This window comes from Drosophila arizonae, chromosome 5, assembly GCF_054131065.1.
Source record: "Drosophila arizonae isolate 15081-1271.41 chromosome 5, UAZ_ARI_1.0, whole genome shotgun sequence".
In the NCBI taxonomy this organism is placed as follows: domain Eukaryota; kingdom Metazoa; phylum Arthropoda; class Insecta; order Diptera; family Drosophilidae; genus Drosophila; species Drosophila arizonae.
This window is the reverse complement of record NC_142925.1, coordinates 2358341-2379977: the sequence shown is the minus strand read 5'-3', so window position 1 is coordinate 2379977 and position 21637 is coordinate 2358341. Positions and strand designations below refer to the sequence as shown.

General features: G+C 40.5%; 2 protein-coding genes and 1 long non-coding RNA gene across 6 annotated transcripts in view; 2 read left to right on the top strand and 1 right to left on the bottom strand.

Moving 5' to 3' along the window:
• Positions 1–6256: 6256 nt before the first annotated feature.
• Positions 6257–21637, bottom strand: part of LOC149268367 (uncharacterized) — a 41160-nt gene continuing 25779 nt past the window's right edge. The window contains exon 3 of the long non-coding RNA XR_016270420.1: positions 6257–6730. This is a non-coding gene — a long non-coding RNA (uncharacterized LOC149268367). The remainder of the gene's footprint in view (positions 6731–21637) is intronic.
• Positions 12578–14002, top strand: wuc (Wake-up-call). Its single transcript, XM_018011516.2, has 2 exons — positions 12578–13703; positions 13766–14002. The coding sequence occupies exons 1-2, from the start codon at positions 13484–13486 to the stop codon at positions 13915–13917; spliced, it is 372 nt and encodes a 123-aa protein (XP_017867005.1). The 5' UTR covers positions 12578–13483; the 3' UTR covers positions 13918–14002.
• LOC108616354 (uncharacterized) overlaps positions 21040–21637 on the top strand; it is a 67095-nt gene continuing 66497 nt past the window's right edge. For all 4 annotated transcript variants that reach the window (XM_018011496.2, XM_018011494.2, XM_018011495.2 and 1 more), the window contains exon 1: positions 21040–21472. The gene's annotated coding sequence lies outside the window, so the exon portion shown is untranslated. The remainder of the gene's footprint in view (positions 21473–21637) is intronic.

Below are 21637 nucleotides of genomic sequence, written 5' to 3'. Positions count from 1 at the left end.
ATTATATAAAATAGAGTTTAGTTGGGCAGTAACTTCCTTTTAAATGTAGGCAAAAAGTGCTTAAAGCTTAAAGTAAATTTCGTTAAGCTGCTTGTGTGCCAGTGTGGAGGATTTTCTGGCAATTTCTGCTGTCAAAACTAAGTGAATGACTTTCAGCTAATTATGAATATACACATATTTTTTGCTGGCTGTGCAGTCGCTTAATGCGATAAGGGTTTGTTGTTGCCATAAAAGCGAAAAACTTTGTAGACAAAAGAAAATATGATTGCCGAATGCAAACACTGTCAAAGTGTTGCCGCAGCAACACTGATACCAGTGGCAGTGGCAGCAGTTGCAGCTGGAGAAGGAGCCGAAGATCCTGCCATTGAGTCGCCTTTGAGTGGCAGCAGCAGCAAATGAATAAAAGTTTGTTCGTCTTTGTGTGTGCTCCAGCAGCCAAGGGCTGCCAATGCATGCCGGACTTTGCTGTTTGAGTTGCACTTCCGGTGGCGTTGCTATGCGTCGCCAATACAAGTGGCAACAGCAACAGCAACAGCCCAAACAGTCTCCCAACTTATGCTGAAGTGCAAATATGTATGATGACAAACTCCTTTGTTTGCCGACTGACAGAACTGTCTGCACCTTCAATGCCCGACTCGTCCCGCCCCGCTCGCTCGCTCACTCTCTCATCACTCACATTGGTCCACAAAGTTGCAAAGTCAATGGCACACGCATACATAGAATTATGCATATGCATATTCAGATATATATATTTGCAGATATCTGTCATTTCTGCTTTTGGGCAGCTACACACAAACACACACACACACACATATATGCAATTCCTCTATTGTTGACTTGATTTGTGCAACTGGCTTGTTGCAGCATTGCTATGTGGACATGTGGCAGCCGCAAAAGTCTGGCAGGAACAGCAACAAATGCAGAAACGTACAAAATATATACTACAGTGCGTACTGACAGTCTGTGTGCCACACACAAACACACACACACACACACCCATACACTACTTGAAATTTGAGCATGCTTCAAATAAATTAGATTTTTGCATAAATAAAGGAAACTTTAAGAGATCTTAAGAGTTGTGCAAATAAATTATTTTGTAAATATGATATTCAAATCGAAACTGAAAATTTATTCTACTTTGAAGAGTGGAAGTATATATTCATGTATACAATTTGGCAATATATGTAAATTTACTGTATTTTATCATGAGGAGTAGCTTGGGATATTTCTAATACGAATAATAAGAATATTTTATATGCTTAAATAATTTTATTTTAGATTGCCATTTTATCTACATAACTATAAGTTGACAGTTAAGTATAATATATGTTTTGTAGATCTTTTATTGCGTATTTTTGAAGTATGCACTCTATGAAGTTTTTTGGTTTTATTGATTGATCATAAATTAATTTATTTGGTTTATTTTAGTATTTTCTTTTGCATATATCTAAAGCCTTTCATTTTTCTCGCAGTTCATTAACTTTTCGCACGCACTGTGCTTTGCATACGCACAGACACTTGGCAATTTTTTGACAGTTTTATGTGTGGCTGCTATTTTGCTTCGTTTCTGTGGTTTTTCTTTTCTTCTCTTCAATTTTTTTTTTTTTTTGCCGTTGGGATTAGTTGCCCCGGCCAGTACCGTTGCCGTTGCAGTTGCAGCAGCATTTCGACTCCACGGCCTGTTGACAGGGGCAACATTGTGTGGTTAACCACTTCAACTCGCCCGCTGTGAGCCGCTGGACAAATGATGTCGAATCTGAGTGCTTCTTGCTGTCATAATTACATTGAGCCCGACTAATTTTGCATGTGTGTGTGTGTGGCCAATAATAAGACGTCGATGGGCCAAGTGAGAGTTGACCTTACACAGAGGGCGACTAAGAGAGAGAGAGAGAGAGGGAGGGAGAGAGAGAGTGACAGAGGGTGAATACGCCCCTTCTCCTCGTAAAGAGTGCAATAAAAGTCATTGGTGTGTGTCAAATGTGGCCAAATAGCTGAAAAACTAATTTGCAGACAAACAACACACAAACCTTTAGCTGTTTTTCTGGCTCCACTTTACGCCCAAAATCAAAGATAATTGAATTTTTCTAGTTTATCACATGGCACTTTCCACCTTACATGCATGACGATGATGACGTTGCCTTAGCGATTGTAGCTGTATTTTTTCCTCGCGCGCTTTAAACACCAAAGTTCAAAAGCATCATAAACAATCCGTAAGGCGCAGACAATTTGTCTGCCAAAAGCCAGAAACTGGGTCAGACTCGAAGGCGACGCGCTTTGCCAAGATGCCAAGCGATGATGGCGGTCGCCACAGTCTTACAGTCTCCAGCCACACTCCAGCTACACTGAGCGAAAATGTGGGCACCAAATTGTGCGAGTTCAAAGAGGTGAAGGTCAACAATTTGCAGAACTGAACTGCAAATTTCTATGGGAAAGCAAGTTGGCAAGTGTCTTAAGAAGAGTTCTTAAGAATTTTTATGGAACTTAAGGAAGGTGTAAGTCAAAATAAAAAGCAGAAAGTGCCAAAAATTTGAATTTGTTTGAGAGTGCTTTAAATGGAAGTGCTCCATTGAAACTTATCTTTATACAATTGTTGCATACATAATTGTGGGACTTGTGGAACAACTAGATTAGCATTATGATATATTATTAGTATTTAATATATATATTTAAATTACCGACGAGAATTTTAATGTAGTTTTTAATTGAAGAGATATGCATAAAAGAAGAAGAGTATTTTTTATCTGAGTATACTGATACAGTGTATAGAATTGGTAAGTTCTAGTTCCTTGAAAGCCATATATGATCAAAGAATAAATAAGAATATCGATAAATGATAAACATTTATCGATTTTCCAAAATTCGATAAATTATATATAATAATAATATCAGAGCGTAGATTCCGAAATCAATATGAGAATATGTAGAGGCATAGAGATTACTAGACTGACTCGCCTGTTAAGCCTTATCAAGAAGCCGCCTGCCTCATTTTAAGTTAGTTTAGTTCCCATTAAATCCTGTTTCTCTCAGTGTACGCGCTGCCATTGATGACTACAGCTGCTGTTGTTGTTGCTGCTGCCTCAGCTTCCTTTGCTGACGCAGCTCGGCTAAGTGAGGTGCAAGGCAAGCAGCGATAACTGCGTCGCAGGAATTGGTTCGGTTGCCCAGGAAGTCGCCAAGTTCCAAGTGGGTCAAAAGTCGAAATGCGCCAGCCGAAAACAATTTGTCACACCAAATTTCGCACAAAAACAACAACAACAACAGCAAAAGGAAAGCGAACTTTTAATGTGCATTTGAGCAATCAAAATAGTTCTATATTTTCTGGTCTTTCTTTCCTCCTTTTCTTTCATCCAATTGCATCCTGTGCAGCCACTAATGATCTCTGCTGCAAATTTTGCGCCAAATTTAGAAGTTCAGCAAATTATGTTATGTATATATTTATCTGTAGAGTGAGAGAGGGACAGAGTGAGAGGGGGAGAGGGGAAGAGGGAGAGTTTTCTTCATAAAGAACTTCATTTGCGCAACTTCAAAGCATCGACGCCTGCTGCAGTTAATGGCAAATAGGGAAAAGGCAGTGCCAAAATTGGCTTTTTTGTTTCAGCGGATGCAGTCGACAGATTTAAAGGATCTGCTGGCTGACAGCTCGATATTGAGATGCGTCACACGGTCAAAGATCAAAGACAACAACTGATTAAGTTTTGGCTCAACATTTGCAGAACTCACAAGTTGCCAAAGTTGAAATTGAAATACACTGTTCACACAGTTAAATGGGGTATATTAGGTTAAAGTAGTATTGAAAACAGCAGTACAGAGATGAAGTTTGAAGAGGAGCTAGGAATTATATAATTTTTTTTTATTTAAAACAATGAAGTCGGTTCTCAAAGATGAAATGCAATATCTTCCATTTCATTTGCTAAACTAATATCTAAATTTCATAGGACTTTTATTCACTATAGATTAGCTTGAATATCTGTTAACTTATTCAGGACTATGCACATTTAAGTCTTATCCCATTTTATCCGCGCAGTCGAAGGGAAATCGATTGTGTAGGCCATACTACAGCCTCAATCAGTGATTTCCATTAGATTTCCTCTCGACTCTTCTTCTCAAACGTTTTCACTCATTATCAATGCACTATTGAATGCTCATTTAGTATTAATTTAGGCATTTAGCAAATCAATTCTCATTACTATTCATGAGCAGTGGAGGCATTCATAAAGCGAGAAGCGGCCAACTCTTCAAATGCATTCATTCAGTTTTCCTCTCGCTCTCTGCTTTTCGCTGTGCCTGTCGGCTCACCTACTTTCCAACAACTTGTTATCCATCAATATCGGTTAACCATATGAACAGCAGCAGCAGCAGCAGCAGCAGCAGCAGCAGCAGCCGCACCAATCGAAGCATCATAAAAAGTAGGCGAAATAGTCAAGCAATGCAACGAATTTCAAATACACTGAGATGAATTAAAGTGAACTAAACTCCATAAGTAATTATGTATATTTACCTACTTTTATTTACCCATTATTTACCCATTTATTTTGAAGTATTTTCTCTCTTTCACAGACTTCATCAGCTAGCTTATATACCTCCCTCGCAGCTAGCCAAGCCTAGGGTATGCCGAGTGAATGGCTTGGCAGTAAGTTAACTTGTGCAGCATGAGTGGCACCTGCAGCTCATGAAACTAAAAGTACAACTACGGCCAGAGGCGATATCAATATCGATATGGATATGGATATGGACATGGACATGGGATATGGTTATTTCCATGGGTATAGCTATGGCCAATGCACTGATTGCTCCTGCCTGCCAGCAGGCCACTCAGTGTGCTCCAAAAGTGGGCGAACTACTTTTACTTGTGCCCAACTCTTCAATATTTCAACAATGCGCGCTCAACTCAAGTGAAGAAGTGAGCCAAATGAACGTAATACATATCGAAGGCAAAGAATGCAATACATAATGATTAATTGAACAGCTCAACAATAGCATTGACTAGATTTATTTATGCATATGTATTTGAGCCGTGATTTATTCATGAGAACAAAAAGTTGTATAAAATTAATTGTGTGTCGATTCACTGATCAAACCAACCGGCTGTCTAGACTCTAGACCATTAATTCGAGCACTCATATTTTAAGAGCTAGCTTTTAATGTTGGCTGAGTTTATCAAATGGAGCTTTAAGAGATCTTAGGCTCAATAACTTTTTGTAGCTTTTTACTAGAAAATTTTAAAGTGTTCTTAATTTGTTGACAAGAATATATGTAAGATATAGTAAGATTCGTATTTGAGCCCTCGAAAATGGGAATTCTGGGCATTGGGGCTTCGGAAAAATGTATTTAACAGAAGGAGGCGTGGCAGACCCCATAGTCCATTTCTATTTATGATCAGCAGTTCTAAATCTATGGCCTAGCAACTTCAAGCTTTCCAGATATTAAGATCTTGTCTAGTACAGGAACTTTTAGAAGCTCTCCTGCTTTAAGCACAAGAATAAAATATCTATCCATATATAGCTATACATATAATGCATATACATATATCAAGCAGATAACTATCCGCATCATCAATCATTTGTCCAGGTGCACAAACGTGGCAATTGCCCGCAAATGAAGCCCAGACATCGTTCAGAGCAGGCAGCACTACGACATTATTTCGCTTTGACAATTTAAAGTGGAATGGAGACGTGCTAATTGCAGCAAGGAGCCAGGACAATGTCTACGGAACATGTCCTGTGGCATTTAGTTGGCCAAATTGTTGTTAAACATGTTGCCAGCTGCGGCGATTCCTGCTCCGCTTGCTGCTCCTGCGGCTGATGATGCACTGCAATCCTTGTTAAATTTACTTTAATTATTTTAACAATTTTATTGCATGTTAAATGACATGAAAAAAGTTAAAGAGAGCGAGACAGATAGCTAATGCGAGCAGCAGCTGTACAGCTGTGGCGAGCTCTGATGGAAAGTCGAGCGAATATTTCACACCTGCCGCTGCGTTTGCCCTAAAATAATTATTGGCAACGAAATGTAATAAATACAATAAACTGGAATGCCGGCTTAAATTAATTAGGCTTTTAATATTTATGCTATGGCAATACCCGTACCAAGCAAGGAGCTGAAAGGTATGCTTGGCCTATGGGGAAAATAAGTGTTAAGGATTGAAGTTGATTTGTAGACTTGAAAAGTAAATATATAAAATAATATATAATATAAAATATATGCGATTATAGCTTACCTTGATTCTTACTTGATGCTCCTTTTATCTGAAAGAAAGAATGAAAATATTTGTAGTTACTCTTAGTCAGGATTATAAATAGCATAAGTGTAAGACTTTTTCTTTTCTACTGCATTATTCTACATTCTTCACTCTTCACTCTTCATTTATGATATCATTGCACAAATTCTTGATCTAATTTACTGCTGTTTACTACTCTAAACATCTCTCATCTCATCTCTTTTGCTTCCGCCCTCTCTTCAATTTCTTCCCACTCATTGTGGTTCAGGTATCTCGTAGTCAACCTCTACGTTTGGCTCTCGGTTATGATTTGCATTCGGCGACGACAAGCATTAAACCCACCAAGGACAAGGCACAGGAGCTCGCTTCAGGTTCGTGTCCGTGGGCAATTAATAACACAAAAAGGTGACCGTAAATTTCCCGAGCTGACATAAAGCGGCTGGCGGTGCTGGTGGTGCCGGCGGTGCTGTCGATGGTGGTGGTGGTGCAAAACTGGCTGAATGAGTGAGCCTGCAAAGGGTGCAGGATAATTATAAGCATGTATTATGAATTGTCAACGGCGAGCACAAAATTAAATGTCGCCTGACATGTGATGTGGTGCGGCCAGGCCAACAACAACAACAAAGCAACAAAAAACAAATAGCTGGCCCCACAAATAGGTGCAGGTTATGCTTACAGGACTTTCAGCACAATTGACTTTCAGTTTTAAAGAGCAACAGGCTGAACTACAGAGGGCAAGCTCAATTAACAGAGAAGGCTAAGCGGGTGGTCCTTTAAGTCTTTAATTAATACGGATAAGATAGTGCAAAAGAGGTTCGAATCTCAAGTACATGAGGTGGTTACACAAGGCTAATGTATATAAAGGTTGTACAGCTTGGGCATCTAATTAACTTCTCAAAATAGTTTATTCAGTTAGGTACCCCAAAGAGCCAAAGAGCCAAGAGACGAATCCCAAGGTAATTTATAGACCGCACATAGTTTGAGCCTTTACAGGATTTCATTTTAAGTGGTTGCAGTATGAGAACTTTAAAGTTGAAGCAAATCTTTATACTTTATAAGTATTTAAGACATAATATACAGTATGTTGTTAAGAGTTATGTTTAAAGCCTTAAAATATACATATATTACTATGAACAGATAACAAATAGGTAATACAAAAATAATATTCCTAGTTAAGAAAGTGCCTGTCCCACATTAAAAAGAAAAATATTTTCTGCTGATTCTTGATTTATGTCCTCTTTTTTATTAACTCCATGGATGTGTCAACAGTGATGCAGACTGCCTCATTTAACACACATTTGGTTGCATTTAGAGAGTCGTCAACCCAATTCCCCAGGCATTTCTCGCATGAAAGCATATAAGCCAAACAGATGAAAATAAAGTCGAGATTTGCATTGGTTTCCAGCATAAACAACAATCAATTTTTGCTTTTGGCACACACACAAAATGTTGAACAATGCGTATTTGTGTTTACGTTTGCACATAAGCAGAAGCAAATGAAAATGTAACGGTGAAGATTGACAGACCACACAGATACCCTATAGAAGTTGAAGCTTTTGGTAAAAATATATAAGAGTGAGAGCTTGAATATATGAAATATATAGAAGGAAATAAATTTAAGAAAAAATTATAAAATAAAATATACAAAAATATTAAAATAATAAAAATACAAAAAATAATTTTCAATGAGCTTTTAGCTAACAGGCTTAACAGAATGCAATGATTCTGATTGCAACAAAACAAGTTTAATTAGATAATTAGTGAGGTAACTCCCCTCACTAATCATCTAATGTAACCCTAATTAGCGACTATTATATAACGTAATTATTAGGGATTTGTTGCCTGACTCATCATACCCCTTTGCTGTAGGTCGAGTTGAACGTGCTGCAAGCCAAATGCCGTCTGATTGACATTTTGATGTCAGCGTGGAGGATTATGTATTATGACGTTGTCATTTACTGCTTCTTCTTCTTCTTCTTTTTTGTTGTATTATTTTCTTGCATTGCTGCAGGCGCATTCTTTGCGCCTACACAGCCAAAAGGGATCGAGAAGGCTTACAGACAGAAAGAGAGATAGAGAGGGAGTGCGATGGGTAGAGCGAGAGAGAGAGAGAGAGGGAGAGGGAGTGAGATGGGTAGAGCGAGAGAGAGAGACTTTCACCTTTGCATGAAGCCAGCAACAATTGGCAATCGAGTCGATTGACTGACTGATTATTGAACCGTTAAGGCGTTGCAATGCAATCAGAAATGTATATAAATATACATACATACATTTATATATATACTTAAAGTGTAATCAAACAGGGCAGTCGTAATGCCTGTGCTGAGGTATCAATTACGAATGGGCTTGTTTTTTGGCTTCGAGTGCAACTCAAAAGTAAAAGCTGTAAATCAAAGTTGAGTTTGTTATTATTTTTTTATTTTATTTATTTTCGTGTTATTTTTGTGAATTACTCGCTGCAGCTGCAACGAGCCGCACATCCGTAGCTTCATGCCACACATGCAACATGCTGCAAGCCTCATGCTGCACGCTGCGTGCTGCTTGCCACACAGACATGGCACACTTCCAAACTTAGTTGGCTCAGTTGGCTCAGCGCTCGGCCAATGCGACATAATTAAAAACGCAAACATAAATAAACGCAGACCCCGATGATGAATTGGCCACGGCCAGAGACTAGGTAGAGGGGGAACGGGGAGCGGGATGTGAGGCGTACAGTGAATATCGGAAATGTGCGTTAATCCAATTAAATGCGCAATTTGCATGTGCAAACAGCAACAGGAACAACAACAACAACAATGACAACAACAACTAGGTACATAAAATTGGTATTAATTAAAATTGTTAGCCGGTAGTTGGCTTCAGATGATAACAAGCAGCGAGAACAGTTAACTAAAGGGGGTAGAGCTGACTATGAAATACCCTAGCTGAAGTGTATAGAAGAAGGAGAAAGAGAGGAGGTGTAGAAGGGCAGTGAGAGACGAAGAGAGAGAAGCAGAAAGAGACAATAAAATGAATAGCGAGAGAGAAAGAGGTGAAGACGAGAGACAGTCGAAGCGGATAATAGGATGAAACAGAAACGAAAAGAGACGGCGAAATAAAGTAAAAGCCAGAGAGAGAGAGAGAGAGAGATTGCGACAAAGAGAGAGAGAGAGTGGATGAGAGTAAGTGAAAGAGAAAGCCTGGAAGACAGGAGAAACAGAAACATAGAGACAGATGAAAACATAAAGCATTAGAGAGAGAGATGGTGATGGAGAGAAATATGTAGAATGAAAGAGCGAGAGAGAGAGAGAGAGACAGCGACAGTCAGAGACTGAAAGAGCGAAGAAAGCGTTTCATAAACAGAGACTGAACACAGACATAGCAAAAGTTAGAGAGAGAAACCACCCTCTCTCTCTCTAGCAACTCTTTTCGTAATTATGATCAGGTATATAATATAGGTATATGCATAAATATAATGCGTAAACTCTCTGAACAGACTTTAAATTGGATGAAAATCGAATGGAATTTCATGAAAATTGAATGAAATGGTTTGAAAATTAAGTGGGAGACTTGGTAATTGGCAATTAGGGCTGCAGCCATCCAATGGAAGTCATTATGCAGCTCGAAGAGGAGGAGGTGTAGGTGCAGTGTGAGAGGGAGGATGCATAACAGCCGCTGTGCTGGAGGTCATTATGCATATCGAAGAGTAGGTGCAGGAGCAAGAGTGGAAGGAGCAGTTGGACCAGGAAAAACTGGAGAAGGAGTAGCTGCTGGACGTAGCAGGAGGAGTGGGATCAGCAGTTGACATACCAGCAGCTGCAGTATGGATGGAGGAGATGGAGAGAGCTAGGAGGAGTAAAAATAGGCAGGAATTTTGAAGAGCAGGAGTATGCATAACATTAATAGAAGGAAGAGAAGAAGCTTGGACCTAGTACCGGCAAAGCAGCTGTAGGAACGGTCACCCGAAGTGAGAGCAGGAACAGGTTGGAATTCGAGGAATGGAACCTGGCACATCAGCAAAAGGAACAAGAGCCAGCTATATGAGCAGTTGAAGCTGGAGGAGCAGTAGGAGCTGGCAAGGCAGCAGCAGCTGCTGCTGGAGTCACGGCCCCACGCACAAATGCAGTTCATTTGCTAGGGTCCTTCATATTTGGGACAATGTCCTGGGCCAGAGAGTTGGCCGGCATTTGTTTTGGCTGCTCGGCTGTTTAGTTATGTTTTGGCTCGGCTCGTTGCGCTTGTTTGGACAGTTGTTGTTTAGGTTGTTCAACCCGCTACAGTGGCAACTGGCTACGACGACATGTTGACTGAGTGCCGCGCTTCCATTCGCCGCCGCCTTTGTTTGGGCTTCTCGCTTCTGCCGGGTCATGACAGCAGCCATTTAAAAGCGAGCCAAAATCAGGGCCAACAGCAACAGCAGCTCCAGCGGCGACACGTGCCGCACGATGATAACATGGAAATCCTGGCAAATAAACTGCAGTGTAATGCGAACATGTTACACACTCAGTGTCGTTGTACACTGAGCGAAACGTGTTGAAAACTGCAAAAGGAGTAAGCGAAGGAGTAAAATAGAGGAGGAATGAAAGTTTCTTTAAGGAAATATTATATAGAACTCATATGAGTAAAAGAGGAGAGAGTAAAGCTTAGACTAATATATACCCTGGACTGCAGCTAAAAATGACATTGAATAAAGATTTTCTTCTTAAAGAAATAACCGAGGAACAGGGAGAAAAGAAGAGAAATGCCTTAGCTGCAAACAAACTGTGAGAGATTTGGTATATAATTCATGACAGGCCACCTCCCTAAAGGAATCAAGTATAGATCCACAAACTCATGCATAGCTGGACTATAGTCTAATGGATGGGCTTACATCATTCAATTACAATCTAATACAATGGCCGCAGGTTCACTTTCGAGGTCAGCTGGCTATGGTTACCCCATATATTATTCATATTTCTCAATCAATACAGTTTTCGCGCAGTGCACAAGCACTCGTAAAGCACACAGCAGTATAGCTAGTACTTAGAACCCCAGGGGAGCGATTTTGGACAGCAGTTAGGCGCATAACATGAGCCATCATTTAGACGCCGAGCAGGGGTAAAATGGGGATATTATAGAGAGGGGAAGGCATACTACGTAGAGACAGCTGGAAAGAGTGAGCGAGTAAGGGAGAGGGCAGCAGCTGACATTTTCAAAATTTAACTTGTGCAATTTGCATGAGCCGCAAGTAAAAGTAAAAAGCGATACTTTTGCCACAACTTTTTCTCAGTGGCCATAAAGCAGCAGCAGCAGCAACAGCAACAGCAACAGCAAACAGGGCGACCAACAACAGCAGCAACAATGGCTATACATTCACAATAAGCACGCGTCCTTTGTCCCGCGCACGACACACATTCGGCACAGGTTTATACCCAGGGTCTGTCAATAAACGGGTAGATTGTTGTGGAAATTGAAGTCAGGAAGGATCACTACTCGAAAATCATTTGTAAGCTATTGAGTGAACTATATATGAGCGATGGCTGTTTATAAAATGTAAATGATCTCTCAATATATAACTATATGAACTCTCTGTCGAGCTAGAGGAATAAAATACTTTATATTTGAATTGAGTATATAAATTGCATAGATCTGAAATACAACATCAAAATATTCCTGCGTTTTTTTAATATTTATAAAAGTTCAATTTGAGTTGATGTATCATCGATCTGTATTAATATAAGCCCTTGTATTTTGAAAGTCTATGAGATACAAAATATTAATAAATTTATTTTTTTTTTCAAAAAACTTCATCAATTTATAAAAATGTGCTTTTAATTATTCGATATCTCAAGAACCATTGGAGCTAAGCGCTACAAAGTTGGTACGTGGCTTAATGTATCTTATATAACACCTAAAATAATTTCAGTTTTTTGATAACCCTACTCAAGCTTCATAAGCTACATACAAATTTAAAGAGAAAATATCTGAGCTAGAAGTCAGAAATCTACTATGTAACTTATATCCCATATAAACTATAATATTATTGCTGTTTTTGATTAGCCTACAAACAGCTTAGAAATTTGATAGAGTTAAAAGCAGAAGCTCTAGTTCCTGGTATATAAATTTATGAATTTCTTCAAGGAATAACAGCAACAACAGCAAATTAACCTACCTCAAGCCAACAAGTCCTCAAGGGTATCTCGCAGTCAATCACTCCCAGTAATCGCTCTCATACTTATTATTTGTCGTCTGCTTGTCGTCTAAGCTGCCCGCAATGCAAACAGACACGTGCAACACCCACACACCTAGCAGCTAGAGACTTGTGGGGGAGTCGTAGCTGCTGGGGTCACAGGGTGCTTTGCATGTGTTAATGATGGATTGTTTACCAGTCGAGTTCGAGTCCTTGTGGAAACGTTTTCTAATAGCTGGCGAGCGTCGCTTCGCTTTGCTGTGGCTTCTGCTTGCTCAGCTGTGCAACCCCCGGCAGCGACAACTAAAACATAATTTGCATAAACTGCGAAATACTCTCTCAACTCCCCATATACCATAGATAGGTGCGTATATATCTTGCAAACTTTCCAACCTTGCTGGGATATTTTTGGCAGCTCTTTTCGGGCACGTGATTTCATTGCAACAATTAATTTTGTGCAGCTCATTAGCCAAACAATTTTGGTCTGGGCATAGCACGGGGGCATTTGGGGTCTTCCTTTGTGTTTAGCGGAAAATACGCATTTGAAATTTTCCATTTTGGCTTTATGCGGCAACAAATTGAAGTTAATGTTTAGGGTTTCTCCGGTAGTCGGGGCTGGGACTGGGCTCTGCTCTTTTTGACTGGCTTTATAAAAGTTAATGGCCTCGCCAGATAGCTAATGTGCGCCACGGATACAGCTGGAGGGTTAAACCCTGAAAGATTCAACTGCGCAAATAGCCCAAAAAGCGTGCTGCAAAGTTTTGGGTGGGTTTATGAGAGCTATAAAAGCTGCATATGAGGGACTGAATTTATGTTAAATAATATACGTCTTAGAATATATCAAAGTTTATCTATAGAAACATAAAATATATATTGAAGGAGAAAGTAACGAGCATAAATGAAAATTGGTTGACAAGTCCAAACCACTTGAGTTCTATCCAAGCTTTGAGTCACTCACGTAAGTAATCCTAGCTCACTCAAACTAAATCAACTTTACAACACTGACAACTATGACAATTGAGTCTGTGTCATAATAGCATTTGTCATCTCACATGAATTAACTAAAAAAGATTTCTGCAAAAGTGTAAAAGAGAAAAAATTAAAAAAAAAAAAACATGGATCACGACAAAGCAGAACAGGAGGCAGATGCTGGCTCGGGCTCATCCAACGAGGACACCGACGAGGATGTGGACATAGAGGATATAGAGGAGAGCCCACGTGGACGCAAAAGTGTTAGCTCCATAATCGCCGAAATGGCCATCCGGAACGAGCAGGAGGCGGCCAACAGCAGCAGCAATGCGCGCACCCAAAAGGAAGACGAACAAAAGCGAATGGGTAAATGAACTGCAAACGCAATCAATATCAACTACATATATATATATATATCTTCCAAATAGAGTTAACTCGTCTCTCACCGGCTGCCATGGCCGCCTACATACGTGAGCTGGAGGCGGAACTGTACGAGCTGAGCCAGAGGGAGGCGCGTGAGCTGTCGCGCAGCAAACACCTGCGCATCTTTGGCAACAATCGCAGGCGCTCCAGTAAGTGAGCAGAGCGGCCAGTAGGGGATTACAGTTGCCTTATATGCTCGTATATCAAATAAATGACCATCGATTGAATGAAAGTGAACATAACTCCAGTTTCTAAGTAGCTGAACGGTGTGGCATACATGTTGAAATCCGCTTACAGGGCTTAATTTCCTGACATGGACAGACAACGTCATCAACATCATCATCATCATCATCATCATCATCATCGTCATCCTCGTCGGTGTCGTCGTTGTCGTGTCCATTTGGTACAGCGGACATTACACATCCGCCGGGTGCTTATTTAGTAGCCTCAGCAAACACGCAAATGCACAACTAATGGCAATGCCAACTGGACCAGGGAATGAGAGTTGGGACTGGGACCGGGACCGGGACTGGGAATGGGATTGGAATTGGAATTGCAACTGGAGTTGAGAGAGACAGAGACTCGAGTAGGAGCTCAAAGGCATTTGATTGGGGAGCGACGCAGCGCTTCACATTGTGGGCTTAGTGCCGTCGTTTCTGATACGCTTGCATGGGGTATTACACTCTTTCTGATGAAATATGTCAGCTGAGAGAGAGAGGGAGTGAGAGAGATAGAGAGTAAAAGGTATTAATGGGTATATGATCACATAGTTATGCTTCGAGTGCATATGGAGATGTTCATGTCCATCTGATTTATCCCTCTATGAGTTGGTGTTTGTTGCTAGCTGTTCTCTAATTCTTAAGGAATATTTTTGACTGGACTAGCTTGGGTTTTCCCTGCTAGTTTTTCTCTTGCTCTTAAAGTTAATAAAAGTAGTCAATTTGAAGAAAATTAGGTATAATACGTATAGATATATATTTATGTATATAGACTAGATATAGCTGACCCCTAAGCTGCCTAGTTGCAAAGCTTTTCTAAACATTCGATGGTATTAAAATCCCTATATTAAGATAACTTCTCTGTTCTCACTCTAGCCTCATTTATTCTCACATATTTTCTTTTGTCGAGATCTGTTGCTCTATTCTAACTTAATATATCATACAGTCTTCTACAAAGGCTTTTCAAATCGAGCTATACAGACCCCTCCAGGCATCATCTATCTGCCATTAGACCTTCCTTAAATAGGGCATACAAAATTCGTCAACTTCTTGCTTCAGTCTCCTTCGTTCCCTTTTGTTTTCCTGTTTGCGGCTATGCATGGCTCAACTCTATCCCATTAGTAACTCAATTCAAAGCAAATAGTCGCAATTTTATTACTTGGATTTGGGCTAATTCTAGATTTCCGGCTTGGAGCTGCTTTTCCCGCTGCTGCTGCTCGTCTCACTGGGGAGTTGAACTTGAGTCCTTAAGTTGATTAAATTTCACGCGATTTGATTCGATTTTCAATTATGCGAAACCGCAGCGTCAAAAAATGCATCAACTCGATTATGGTAAATAAAGCGCCACGACAGGCACTTCAGCTTTTGGGGTTGTGCTCGCTCGCCCATTTACCACTTCCCGGTAAACCCTTTCGAGGCAAATTGCAGTTGGAGCGAGCTGGGGAACTGGAGTGGGGGAAGGTCCTTGTCAAAATAAATGTTGTCACCGACACGGTGGTTGCGGGTGCAAATGGTTGTCATCTTCAAAAGGAATCCCTCAACAGTTCAGTTCAGTTCAGTTTTTCGCCCGATTTGGGGTTTGTCAAAACATAGCATTACCCGTCCCCCCCGACGCTGGAAGGGCGCAACTGAATGCAACATGTGTCCAGGATTTGCTTTTTGTTAATTTCCATCCCCCAAACAAGCAGGATGGAATGTACAATATGAAATATTTAGGGGTAAGTTGAAGCTAAGGGTAGCTCCGGCCTAATAGAATATGCTCATTATGGGATTTGTGCTTGAGTGTGTTTCAATGTACATAACTCAAACTAAATGATTATAAATGAATTCATAATCTAAACAACACCGCAAGTATTCAAATCACAATCCAAGCCGTGAAAGGATTTAATTTAGTTGAGTGCCACGTCTCGGATTTACGTCTTCAAAAATTATCAACTGGAGTTGGGCGCTCGGAAGTTGGAGTCGAAAGTGCGCAGTTTCTTCTTTCATGAATAAATGAATGCATAAGATAAACTTTTGCCTTGTTCTCAGGCATTACAGAGCTGCTATTTACCGTTACTTTCTCTTACATTGCGTTCACTCACTCGATTGCATCTTTACAAGTGGGAAAGTTTTGCCTTGACTTGCTGACTGACTTCAAGATACCTGCACCTGCATTGTTGTGCAATGATTGGCATTTGAAGTGAGAGCTTTCAATGCAAGGCATTGCATAAGAAAAATATTTAAAATATTTAATGATATATGGGCAAACAATAGATTTTTCATTTTCTATTTCTCTATTTTGGCTCCCCTCCTCTTGCTCTTACTCTCAGTGCACGTTTGTCTTTTCGTTTTATCTGCTCCGTTTTCAAGTCTCTCAACTTTTCTCGTTCAATATCTTCCTTCTTCTTCTGCTTTCATCTATATTTTCTGTATCTCAGTTTACTTTTTTAAGAAGACTTTTTCTGTCTTTGTCCGCCTATGTTTTCCTCAGTTTATGTTAACCAAATCCAAAGTCTTGTCTCTCCTTTTAAATATTTTTCGCACTTTCTCTCTCTCTCTCTCTCTCTCTCTCTCTCTTTTGAAGTCTCAATTTCTAGATTCTAGATTTGGTCTCTCACTCTCTCTCATTATCCCTTTTTCATTGAGAATTCTCTACACATAATATTAGATTATTTCTATCTTTCTTTCACACTATCCGTCGATTCTCCGTCTTTCTCTGTCTCTCTTTCTCTCTCTCTCTTTCTGTCAGTCTCTCTGCCTCTCTCTATGTCTCTCTCTCTCTCTATTCCGTCGATATCTCAAAATGTGTTTCTTTGTTAATCTCTCGTTGCCTTCTAATATTTCATCTCACTCTGCCTTTCTCCCCATTTCATTGAATTACTTTAGATAATTATACTGTTTTCAGCACCTCTTTGATTTTTGTTTCTCACTCTCCCTCCTTTTCTCACATCTAATAAGCACCTAGCTTATCATAACCCTTTCCGACTGCAGAGTGAAGGTATCCCAACTAATTGTGTGTAGCTGCAATCTATTGTTTAGGTCTGACACAAGTTCACTTGGTGGTCGGAAGACTCTTTAAAGCAAGACAGCCTGGAAGGCATACACACACACACCTCACCTCACACCTATGTGTGTGTGTCTAATTAATGAGTGTGCCTATTTGTTAGTCAAAGTATGAGAGTTCGGGTTTGGCATCAACATCAACATCAACAACAGCCACAGCAACAGCAACAGCTGTAGCTGCACTTTTCAATGCGACTGAAGAGCATTTAATTACCTCGCAAGGAGAAGAGGGAGGGGCAGGTGGCGAGTGGCAGGTGGCATGTGGCATGTAGATACACTTAATTACAGTTAATGCCAAAGTGCCTCATTGTATGTTAATTTAGTTTATGTGCAGTTTATGCAAATTTCGACACACACAACTCACATGCCAAATACGTTTATGATCCATCCATGTTTATAGCGTACGAACATATAGGAATCCAGAGAGCTAATTGCAATGCTCTGTGGTGCATTCATAAATTGCCAACTGCTTTTATATTATTATTATGTTTTATGTATTTATGCTCGTGTGTGTTTCTGTGTGTGTGTGTGTGTGTGTCGCCCAACAGATCCAATGGCCAAAGGGGCATTAGCCTCTTGAATGCGTTCCTAAGCCATGAGCCAGGATCCAAGCGTTGCCCATTGTCTGGCCAAGGCGCGGGGGGTAGCACAAGCGAACTGTGGCAGACACAAAGAAAGCGTATGGAAGCGTTTGTCTGGGTCTTCGACTCCGACGACGACGCCGACTCCGAGACAAACTCCCGACTGGAGTTCGGGTTCGCTAAACTCCCAAATAAGAAAACTAAACCAAGTTGCGCGCAATATGGAAGCTTAGACCAACGGATACCCTGTATTGTGTGTGTAACTGGAAGAGAGAATCCGAATCTCTTCCTTCAACTACCCTGTGTTTAGCCAGGGTGATAAATCATCTTAGTTTTTTCTATACTTTTACATCTACAACGCTCTATCCTCATGCCTATCATACCCCATTCTCCCCCGATTCGCAGGATATTGCCGCAACAATAACAAAAATAGTATAAAGCATTTGCAACCATTTTTCTGCAGCCGTTCATCTGTTTATCATATGCCTCTCGCTTGCTGCAGCAGTTTCCTCTTGCTCGCTCTCTCTCTCTCTCTCTCTCTCTCTCCCCCTCTCTGTGTCCTGGCTAAGGCATTTCAATTGTCCTGGGCTTGCGCCAGGACATCGTTAGTGTTAATGTAGTTGTTTGCTGTTTATGCTTTCACCTGCCGACAGGTCGAGCATTTGACATTTTATTATGCAGCCGCACTCCGTTCAGCTCCATTCAGTTATTCCATTTGAAGTTGTCGCCTTCGGTCGCAACGACTCGCCTGGGCGCAATTAGATGTTTCATGTATTGCGCATACGCCACGTTGGCTGCTCTTCACAAAATGTCAAGTTTGGTGAGTTGTAAAAGTAAGAGTGCTCCTGGTGGGGTTATCTGCATGGAAGATGATGATAGTGAACTGTTACATAAAGGAAAGAGTTGCTTATATTTCGGGAAGCGAGTTTCATAAACTGAAATTATTCTCTATCTATCTATCTATGTATCCATATATCTACCATTCGATATCCAATATCTATGTACATATATACATATACATACCTATATATCAATAATTCTCTATTGCCTATATTCTATCTTCCACCTTGCATCTTCTGTCTTCCATTTTCCATCTCTCATTTTCCATTAATCTCTTATCTTCCATCTCATATTTTTCACCTTTCATCATTTAACTTCCATGTTCAATCTTTGATCTCAATCTTTGATATTCGATATCATATCAATTTTGTAGCCTCCTACATACATTTTCTCAATCTAATATACCCTTTTTAACGATTTACGACTGCATGCGTAAGCCCCCATTGTATCCCTTTCTCTAGAGCGGAAATTAAATGAAATGCTATTAGACGCTCTATTTGCAGCATCTGTGGCGCGCACAAACTTCCAAATCGTATTCTAATTATGATAGATAGCTGTGTGAGGCACGCGGAGTGCCGCATGTGGCATGGAGTCATGGAGCTGTTGCAGGTGCATGCCATCACTTGGCCGCTTGTCAACTCGAATGCTAGTCGAAAATAGATATGTCAATGGGGGAGCTCTACCTAGTTCTAGGTGTTGTATTCTAACACATAGCCGGATCAAAAAGCGGGCAAGCACTTTGATTTCGATTTTGCCACCAAGTTGCGTTTCCGTGTTGCAGCTACAACTCTTCTTCTCTTCATCTCCCTGTCTCACTCTCTCGTATTGCCCTTCCCTTTCTGCCGGTTGAGAGTTTGGCCCAAATGAAATTTTGGTAGCGTCAACAATTTGGTAAATGTTAACTTTGCTAATTTGCATAAACCGCAACAACCGACGTGGCTGAAAGTTAACCGCATCGTCCCCTTCTGCACTACCTCCTTTCTCTCTCTCTTTCACTCTCGCACTCTTCTCCAAAAGGTCATAAAAAGAGATGGAAAATTGCAACTTTCAAATTGGTAAAAAAGGGGAGTCGGTCATAAGGCAACGGGTATACGACTATTGGAATACCTGCACTAGGCTGTTGCGAGAGTAGCAAGAGTGAAATGCAATCGTAAAGCTGAATGCACTGGTTAAAGAAGAGTGAAGGAAAGGAATGGAATTCTAATTGTATGAAAATCGATAAATATCGATTATTTGTATAGCTTAATTAAACAATATTTATAAGTTGCAAGAAGAAAAACCTTCATAGTCGGTATAAAGAGTCCTTTGACTATGTTTTATATAAATAATGATTTCATGCTTCATAACTAACTCTCTGCTGTAAGTCATGTAACTAACTCGCATCTGCCTGTGGTCCGGGTATATTTTGAAAACCACGACCAACTGACTGAGTGCCTTGCTGGCTGCCAGCCTAACCGTAGTTCACGGCTTGCAGTCGGCCTGTCATCCATTGCTACTATCCTGCACACATACATACATACATATACAAATATATATATGCTTACACTTCCACGGGACTCACTTTCAGTTTCGCTGTTTGAGCCCTGTGGATCGCTAGCCGTTGCGACCGACCCGTGCGCCATATAATCCCCAACAAGAGTTGCCAGACACGTGCGCCACGTACCAAAGTGTGTGTGTCTTTGTGTGTGTGCAGACTAACGGCCAAGCGGACTACACGAAAATAAAAAGGAAGAAAAGGAATCGCTCGAAGAGCCAGCCACAAATTGTAATGCAATGTTACCACGCCACCCGCCTCGCTGCCCGCCCCCTTCGGCAGCTGCTGTTGCTGCTGTTGTTGCTGCTGCGTTTCCTGCGCCCGGATGTCTATGCGATAATGATGGATTGTTAACAACAATGCAAAGGTCCTGACGCATTCGAGCGTATCCTTTTTATAAGTTCTTTTATTTAAGGGTATTCGAATTTTGAATACATTTTTTTTCTTTTTTTTTTTTTTTTTTTTTTTGACTACATCATTTGATTATAGCCTAAACGTTAAGCGTGAAGCGTAAATAACGAAACATGTTATTTTTTTATTTTATTTAATTAATTGAATTAGAATCAGTTTGACTTCTAGAAAGACTTTAAAGTATAAGACTCTTTAAATCATCATTTGAGCACTAGAATGTTGTAAAACAAAGGTTAGTACTTTAAGCTTTCTTTGAAATTCTTCCATACGATTTATATACTCTACATACATCCATATATGCATACATATGTATGTATATCTAAAAAATTTTTTTTTTTTTTTGTGCCCGATAATCTTTACATGTTCCCACTTTTAACTCTTAACTAAATCAACTCTATTGAAATTCTAAGCACAGTTCAGCACTTATACTAACAACAACAACTAGCGCCAAGCGTGCCTGCAGCCCGTCTTATACACGCGTCAATGACTCTTATACAGTGTGGGCAACCACCGAAAAGAGCGACGTGCAAAAAGCCGGCAACAACAGCAGGCCCAGCTGTTCGGCGCTCAATTCGCCGCAGTTAACAGTGTCTGAGAGTCGACGTTCTCTGCGGCTCTGTTAAGTCTTGTGTTCAGAATAACAGCAGCATAGCATATGCTGCTATTAGTTGCCATCGAGTCTTCGCCGCGTGCAGATGTTATTTGGTGTGTCGCCGTCGACGTCGTCGTCTAGCCTAAGTTGTGTGAGCGTGTGAGTGCTGGTGCATGTGTATGTGAGTTTAACGCTGCATTTTGTCGGCAGCAGCAGCAACTGCATTCAAATTATGCGATAATTTAGCCGCTCTAAAACTGCGAACAGCGTCGCGTGTGTTGACAGCTGCCGCTGCGTGAATTTAACCAACCAACAGCGATAAATAAACAGAAAACAAACAAAAAATATCGAAAAGAAGAAACAGAAAAAGGAAGACAACAAACACACCTGCTGCCTGTCTTCGGCTTTTTTGTTCTGTTTTGTTTTGTCTTCATTCGCCGGCTTCGATACACTTCGCTCAATACCATCAGAATTTGTGCTTCTAAAAAAAAGTAAGTGCATTGAGAGACGCCAATTCGAAGAGAGTTCAATGACTGCGGGGAGCTAGTTCTAATGAGCTGTTGTTGACCACCTGATAAGACAGCCAGGCGACAAAAACTCATTTACATATAATTATTATCGGCTCGTTTTCTTCTCTTCTTTTTTTATTTTTTGAC